The following is an 8,562-nucleotide window of genomic DNA, read 5'->3' as shown; positions in this document are numbered from 1 at the left end:
TGTACAGATTTCCCTTGCTTCAGCAGCAAAAACCCTCTGGAATGATAGAGAGGAGGATCTGGACAGACAAGCCCCATAGGCTCATATACCGTCGGAGCCGCGTTGAGGGGAAGACAGCCTACCTTGCTTTGCAGTAACCGTTGCTAGATTGAGCAGGAACAAAGAACCCCCAATACTACGCTTTGGCTCATGAGGCTATTTAGTCTTTATCCATAAGTTCTGTAATATTAACGCCAATTGGGCGCAACAGACTTTGTTCATTGTAACACGATTAGGTACATTTCACCTTTTAATTTTTGTAGAGCACACTTTGACATCTACATTTTCATGTGAGTAAGGTGAGGATAACTGTGCATATCCTCGTCCTGAAGAAGGAGTTCTTTAACTCCGAAACATGTCGACGCACTTTTGAGGTTGACGTACCCTAACCAGTAACAAACAACCTCACCTGCACTTTTTTTAATGATACCAGCCGAGGGCTTAATAAAAAGTTTTTGTTATTTTCTCCTACGAGCCAGGTATCTTTTAACCATCACTTTTCACCTCACCACTCACACTTAATTACTTCACACACAACAACACATAGTTCACCTTCAGTGCTTCTACGTAGTCGTGAGTCGTAGCACGCCGCATCCCGTAGAGGTTTGCGAAGACCCCGATGATGAAGCATGACACCAAGGGGCCTGTTGGTGTGTGAGGGGTATTTAAAACAACACTGGGTGCTCCCCACCACTGTAGGGATCACCGACACCACCAGAGTGGATTCCTTTTTGTTTAGACAAGCCCCATAGGCTGCCATTATGTGGCTCAGAACAGGATACTGTGCCTCGACGGCGACCTCTTCCGCCTCGACGGCGACCTCTTCCGCCTCGACGTCGGACCACTCCTCGACGACGAGGAACCCCTCGACGACGATGTTCTCCTCCTCTTCGCCGACGGCGAACGGCGGTGTCGCTTCGACGGCGAGCGCCGACGCCGGGCCCTTCGACGTCGATCACTCGATGTCGAGACCGACGAGGATGACGACGAAATCGTCACCGGAGACTTCGACGGCGGTCTTTCCACATCCCTCGACGTCGAGCGCCGACGGCTCTTCGCCCCAGAGCCCTGGGGGGACGGGGAACAGACCGCAGTCATTCCTCTCGACGTCGTGGTCTCTGCAATCGACCCAGACGGAGAGTGGGCACGTTTGCTGGTCTTCCTGCCCCTGGGGAGCCCCCAGAGGCCTCAGCATGGGTAGAAGGAGCCCCTCCAGACCCACCTTGTGCCTTCAGCCTTCTTTCCTCGAGTCCCTGAAGCCTGATCTTCTTTCTTTCCTTCACGGTCCTGCGAGAGAAGCCCTGACAAATCTCACACTCCTCTGGAACATGGGAAGAGGGAAGGCAGAGGATACACACCTCATGGGAATCTGATTTGGCCTTCTTCCTGGAGCACTCCGGGCATTTGTCAAATAATGCAGGCATATTTGACATCAAAAAGGAGCAAAACCCAAGAAGAACAGCACTAAAGTACTTTAGAAGCACTCAAAACGAAATTAATAGTGAAAAATCACCAATAAACCCTTGAAAAGGGAGAGCTCAATGCTCCAGGGTCCTGCTTGCAGGAGCCGGAAAAAAGAACTGAAAGTAAAAGGGACCTGCAGTGCATTCTGGGATACTGTGAAGTTCTGGAAAAGTTCTCTTAAAGGCACAGTATCCTGTTCTGAGCCACATAATGGCAGCCTATGGGGCTTGTCTGTCCAGATCCTCCTCTCTATCATTCCAGAGGGTTTTTGCTGCTGAAGCAAGGGAAATCTGTACAGGCTTTGCTGTTTTGTGGATTTTTTTGGTGGAATTTCTAGTTGAAGTACTGGACAGTGTAGCCTGTGTTATAGGCTGCATTATCTGTCTTTAATTCTCTCTTAAGTGTCTGTGCAGGTCTGCATTTTTCGACACTTGAAGAGATTATTTTTGATTGCTCCGAGGTCCACGCACATGGGCGGGACTATTCACTAGATTATGACTATACCCAGAGATCCCCTACTACAGAAATAGTGGTATGTCACTTCTAAGGCCTGTACAAATAATTGGGCATGTAAAGATACCGTGCAACATCGTTGCTACAGACGCGTACCAGGCAGTAGTGTCTTTATATTTCATTGGAAACATTTGTACATTCTACTTGTCTTTCAATGAATCATGTTTTAAGATTACAAACCCACAAGCACCGAAATATTGGTCATAAATAAAACTTTATTAAAAAAATACAAATTTACTTTTTTATAAAAAAAAAAATGTAACGGTGTCCATAAATCTGCTTTTAAATATTCATTAGTCATACTATTATTGGAATAATATATTTTTTTCATATAATTTCTGTAACACCTATTTCCCAGTTTGAGTCAGCAGGCACAGGTTATTTAAACAGCTTTGGTGAGTTCCTGCTCGCATACAAAAAAAAAACATTCAGCCACGTGCACCAACTGTTTCTTGGGATCTGTAAATCAGTCTTAAAATTCTGTTTTATAGTGACCTTAAGTCACTTCAATTTTTAGATGGATTCCATTAAATAGTATAATAATTCTTTCACTGTCTGCAGAACCGCAGCTAGGTGTTTGTATTCCTGAAGCCTTCTTTATACAATGTTAAACTCTTTTCAATGTTATTAAAAAGTACAACAATCCTCTTAGAAAGTGAAACCATAAATTTGGCCTTGTTCCTGGGTTTGATGGCAGTGAAGAAAGAGGTAATTGTTTGGTGACTGGCGTCATCTTAGAGAAGTGGACACAAAGTCTGATCGCGAACGGTGCTCTCCACAAGACTCCAAGAGATCTCTCTGGTACTTTTTTGGAGGGATCACCAGGTACTTTGATCATTCAATGATAATTGCTTCAAAGGAAGAGGACAGTTACCAATCAGTTAATAAAATGGCACCACAGAATTGAGATAGGTCTTGGAAAGGTGTCGGCACTGAGACACCCTAGCTTCCAGATGATTGGTTTTTCCCAAAAATCGATTACTTTATTTGCAGGTAGACCTCTCAGGCAAGTATTGATGCAGTCCTGTCCATTCTGATGAACTATGTATTGCAGCAGTTGGGCAGAATCTTTTTCTTGTCTGGAATGCTCAGTTTGGTGATAGTGTCTTTGTTTTCTTCATTCAAATCCACAGTTTTCTTCACCTCCCTGTACAGAGTAGATCGCATCGCAACATGAAATTAGACACTGCACTCACAATTATTTTGTTATTTCATGCAAAAGTTCAACAAAGAAACTGATATTAGTTGTAATTTTTGCCAAAAGTCTGATTTCCAAATTAAAACTAATTCATCTGAAAAAAACAGGCTAAATAAATCAGCACAATATAAGACATGGCCAGTAAGCTACTTGAATACTTCTTGGTGTGCTGTAAGAAACATTTAAATTTACACCACTGGAGGGTGCTAAACATCATCACACAGTACATCACAGGGGATGGACTGGGCAAATCATTTGATTCTCTCTGAGGGTGATCTGTGTTTATTCTTTATTAGAACACGTGTCTAGCTAAGCTATGTCCTGCTTCAGAGACAAACCTATAAGTGATCTATTTACATGGTGACCATGGATTAGATAAGCAGATATAACCACTTAATTTTCATAACAGTAATATAATTCAATTTTCATTCTGCTAGATATTCTGTTTTGTGCTTCACCAATAGAGTCATATTTCCTCCTTAACCAAATTCTGACTTGCATTTTATTTCTTTGTGTGCCTGTTTGTTGAAGAAAACTTTACCAATAGAATTAGTATGGTAGTTCACTTGAATGCAAATGGCTACCTTCCTTGCAAAGGGGGACCTTAATTTTAACATTGTGTCAAATATTGGTGATATTTGGTGGGATTTGTAGAACACCAGTGACATGCACAGGAATGCACATGTAGGGTCTTGGGCTTTCAGTCAGAAGCATGCTTGTAAGAAGCTTGTTCTCGGATGGTGATGGAATCCTCTTGTATAATTTAATGCAGATTTGAATGCGTTTTTTATGCATATTTCGGTGCTGGAAATCTACGAAATTGTGTGTGCACTAGTGTGGTGACCCCAGAAAATGCTATGTCGATATAGTAGTCTTTGAGAATGGCTTTGCTTGAATTGATTTCCATCTTAGACTCATCCTCATTTTATTTGCAGTCTTTGTGGTTGATTGGCATTCCATTCTATCTGTAATTGTTACTCTTTGTGATTAGTGTTTCTTGAGATCCATACAGCTATACTTTGCATGATTTATCATCTATCTTTACATCTTTGGTGAGATATGATTACGTTTGATACAATCTTTTCTATCTTACTAGTAAGTTTTCTTAACTATTTAAATTTTACGGATTTAGCTACATTGATCTTTGGGAACCTTGTTACACACCTTATAGGATTAGGATAGTGTAGGATAGGATAATGTAAGTAAGTCGTATGCGATGAAAGAAGATGTAGGTTCAAGACTGACCGCTGCTTTGCTTTTATAGGATTTATTTTTCTGAATTTAGATGTTAGATTCAAACTACTTGTGCATTATGCTTTATTGAGTTTTATTTATTTATAGTCTTTGTGGCTGATTAGGGTTCGAGGCTAAAGGGTTTCGCTAAAAGGACCATGAAACCATATTAAGGATCCTATCAGATTCACATCATGGAATACAACCAAGGGGCATGGCAAGGAATTTGGTTTGGTTTGGATTTTGCTGTACAAATGGCAAAATACTTTGTCCATTTCTATCTCGGCGTGGATAGCACTGTGCTAATCCTATGCTTAAAAACTTTGATAGAAAAGCAGACATTTGAGGTGAGCAAATTTAGAGTGTCACTTGTGTTGAGGGTGCTCTATACAGGAGCTGCCTTCCACCTAAATTTGAGAACTACCCACAGTTCTCTCCTTTTTTGCATAGATTATATATATATATATATATATATATATATATATATATATATATATACATATACATACACATATATGTATGTATATTTATATTTACAATGCAAGTCAAACCACACATACCTGCTCCCTATTTTCTTAAAGATATCAATGCTTCTGAATTAATTAGTAGTTTATTGACATTCTAATTTAAGCGATTTAGGATTTCGTAACGACTTCCTATGTACATGCAATGTGAAGTTTACCTGGCAAGATGCAGAACAGCTTCCACCACATTGGTTCCCTCCTTGGCACTGGTCTCACAGAAGAGCGAGCTGTAGGCCTGAGAAACATGTACACAACGGAAACCATTAGACACCTTGTTATCTCTAACCACGGAGGAGCTTGTCACAATGTTATCACAATGTTATCACTGTTCGGCCTTAAACTGTAATGCATGTACCCACATAGGTGTGAGATGCAAAGTGCTCTTAATCTTTCTAATGAAAACTAATTGTAAATATAAGTATGCACCTTCCAAACAGGGGTCATGCATGTGGGTTGTAAGCTTTATGGAACTGCTCGTTTTAATGAAAAGATGTAGGTTATATGTATAAGTTTAAATGTGCAAAAGCTTAAAAAACAAATATCAGTGATGTGTATTTTTTTCGTAGCAAGCAGCAAATTGGTGAAAAGGGTGCTGCATTACAAAAGTACAACAGGATGCATATCACAAACATGAGTACCCACCTGGCTGGATGGCAACAACATTCCGACATCAATCACCAGTACCAGTGTATGCTCAAACTCAATATATAATAAAATGCTGCTCTGAGCAGACGCGGCTTCTGGGGCATCAGGCCTGTCCGGCCAGGTTCCCTTGCAGACCCTTTCCAGGCAGGGGAGACCAATGGAAGTGTGGTGGTGCAGTATTATCCTCTCACGAAGTCCAGGGGCAGAGAAGGGTTTCACAGGCTGTAATGGTTCCAGTCTGAGCAGGGAACCCGTGGTGAGATCGGAGATATTGTGACAGCTGGGATATGCAAATTCCAATGCTTGTATCCTCTGGTTGCTCTAACCGCTCAAACGTACAGGCTACGTTTACACAGGCTGGCCCACTGAAGGGCCTTTACGCCATCCGCCACCAGCACAGGTTGGGAGCCTAAAATAGTTTCACTCCTTGGTTTTCGGAGGGGCAAGGAATCGAGCCCCAAAGCAAATATAAGCTCACACACCAGCTGATAGGCCAGATCTCCATCATCTCTCAGCTCTGGCATACCAAAGGACCAAACTAACTAAAACGGACCCTCTGGCACTGGACACATTAAGGAGGAAATTCTGAAGCTCCCATTGAAGTCCAATCTTCTTACATTCCAGAAGGAACCTGGGGAAATTCACCTACCCAGCAAGGAGTTTCCCAGGGACACATCTTTAGTGATCCAAGCCAAGGACTGTAGGGCCTGGGATCCATGTGATGATCAGTAAAGAGATAAGGTACTAGGCACATGTCTCATGGGAGACAAAGCTGTGGTAGGCGAAGGGCTACTCATCACGCCACTTCGAATCGTGTGTGAGCGATGCGCTCTGGAAAATATTCCATCAGCTTTAGACCGACACAATATTGGGTCTTTCAACAATACAGCCATACAAGGTGACACTCAACCTTGTACGACATAGCACGGCTGGCCAGTTGATTAATCTGCAAAAATTGAATGCACCAGCCCTGCAGTTGTGTAAGACTATTAGGAAATTATCCTTACTCAGTCCTGATGAATTGCCAATAGACCCATCAGGGGCTGCTGAGGCAAGAAACATGTTGACCAAAGCTAAATAGCACGCATGCTCTATAGAACCATTACTTCCGATACAAGCGACACCATTTTTATTTAGGTTAGCGAGAAGCATTAATAAATGTATTCAATAAGAGTCTCCCTATACCTATTTTAAAACACACTTACTAAACTACTTATTTTTTTCACATACCTAAACTCACCAAACAGCTTTATCAAAAGAACTCCGCTAATGAGCCCCTTCGTGGTTGCCCGTCGGGCATTGCCCAACGAGAAGCCTTCCCAAATGATGAAGCATGACACCTTTCGGGGTGTGTGAGGGCACTTACTCCAATTGGAGGTTATTCCAGAGACCTGACCACCACTATTTTCCTTAGGAACTGCACACCTATACATTTAAACTATTGTTACTAGGGAGTATGTGTGCTGGACCTGTCCAAAAAACTCCTGGTTCCTCTATTTCAAGTACAATGATCTTTAGCCACCTGAGACCACCCACCTAAATCTCTGCACCTCCGCCCATTTTCATCGGAATGAAATGACTGAGGAGGTTCTCTAGCTATTTATTTTCTGATGCAGGAAAAAATAGGTTTATATTTGTATTTCTTAGTTGGCAATTGTGTATGAGACATACAATAAATACGATTTTATTTTGTGTAGAGGCCAGTGCCTATTCTCATGGGAGGTTTCATTGTAGTTGTTAGTGCCAGTTTTATCTGTCTGCTGGCTCACTCCAGTAGCTCCAAACCATCAGGTGAGACCTACATCCATCACAACACACATCATCACAGAGAAACTTGACTTTATTGTCTTGCCTGACTCTCACTGGCCAATACAACTGCAAGGTGATAGCTCCTGTAACTGCAATCTGATTTCTATAAAGACCCATCTCAGGACAAACCAGCTTTAGAATTAGGGAACTGAATCAATGCAGAATCTTAAAAATCAGAAACATCATGGTTTGAATTACTCACCCAAGGGGACAGGTTATGAAGATGTTTGTGTTGGGTCTGATTCTAAGAAAGACTGTGGAGTCTCCCTTCTACTGTGATCAGGGAAGAGGAGGGTTGAGCCTGAATGGAGGAGCGACCCTTATCCTGGGAAATACATCGCAAGGCCCAGCTGACTAGAGGCCCGTTAAGAGAAAACCTTGAGGAACTGAGCCTGCCCAGGAGTCACATGGTCACCCCATATTAGCTCCTCTATAGGATGAAAGAACATGGGTGCGTGGCTTGGCCGCCGAAGCGACATGGCAGACCCCGAGTGAGCTCCGTTTCTACATGGAACTCGGTGCCGTATTTGGAACCTTTCGCCTACACTCTGTCTCTCCTCCGGTACCTGCTGACATGTGAAGGAGGGGTGAGTCGACCGGAATGCTTTGCTGGGCTCTTCCTCGTTCTCACGCTGAGTTTTTCATCGCGGCATTGTCTCCTCAGCGTAATGCGAGCGGACGCCATTTCCTACCGCGGTGCTCGGGCTCGCATTTGTTTATTCTTGCCGCTTTACCTGCCGTTTTGTGCCCTGTCTCAGAATTCCTTTCTTTTTTAATGGAACTTTGCCTGCAAACTATTATTGTTAATATTATGGCATTTTTAGCCTGTATGCGGAGGACAACGTACTGACATCCCCTCCAGTCGTTATATTGATGGCAAAAGGAAGCTGTGAAGACATACTGGTGAAGACTTTAATAGCACAGCGAAAAGGTACTGAGAATTTTAAGCTGAACTGTATTAATTGAGGCAGTGAGTACGCAGACCAGTTATTTGCTTGTTTCAACTGATTCATGGGCTAAAAAGTATAGCAGAACAGTGGAAGCTAGTACCTATATCCTATGTGAAAGGTGTTGTATGCTTTCTTCATGTTTTATGGGGAGGCATTGTCCACTGACAGAAGGTCTTTCCACTTTCAA

At 42.5% G+C, this 8,562-nt stretch overlaps 1 protein-coding gene across 1 annotated transcript in view; it reads right to left on the bottom strand.

The window, feature by feature from the left end:
- Nucleotides 1-2,211: 2,211 nt before the first annotated feature.
- Nucleotides 2,212-8,562, bottom strand: part of LOC144824148 (ras and EF-hand domain-containing protein-like) — a 304,543-nt gene continuing 298,192 nt past the window's right edge. Inside the window, exons 16-17 of the mRNA XM_078683278.1 lie at nucleotides 5,130-5,206; nucleotides 2,212-3,163 (exon numbers count right to left, since the gene is read on the bottom strand). Coding sequence (XP_078539404.1) covers nucleotides 3,058-3,163; nucleotides 5,130-5,206 — 183 coding nt within the window. The 3' untranslated portion in view covers nucleotides 2,212-3,057. The remainder of the gene's footprint in view (nucleotides 3,164-5,129; nucleotides 5,207-8,562) is intronic.

The sequence above is a fragment of the Lissotriton helveticus genome, chromosome 3_1, assembly GCF_964261635.1.
Source record: "Lissotriton helveticus chromosome 3_1, aLisHel1.1, whole genome shotgun sequence".
In the NCBI taxonomy this organism is placed as follows: domain Eukaryota; kingdom Metazoa; phylum Chordata; class Amphibia; order Caudata; family Salamandridae; genus Lissotriton; species Lissotriton helveticus.
This window is presented reverse-complemented; position numbering and strand designations above follow the sequence as displayed.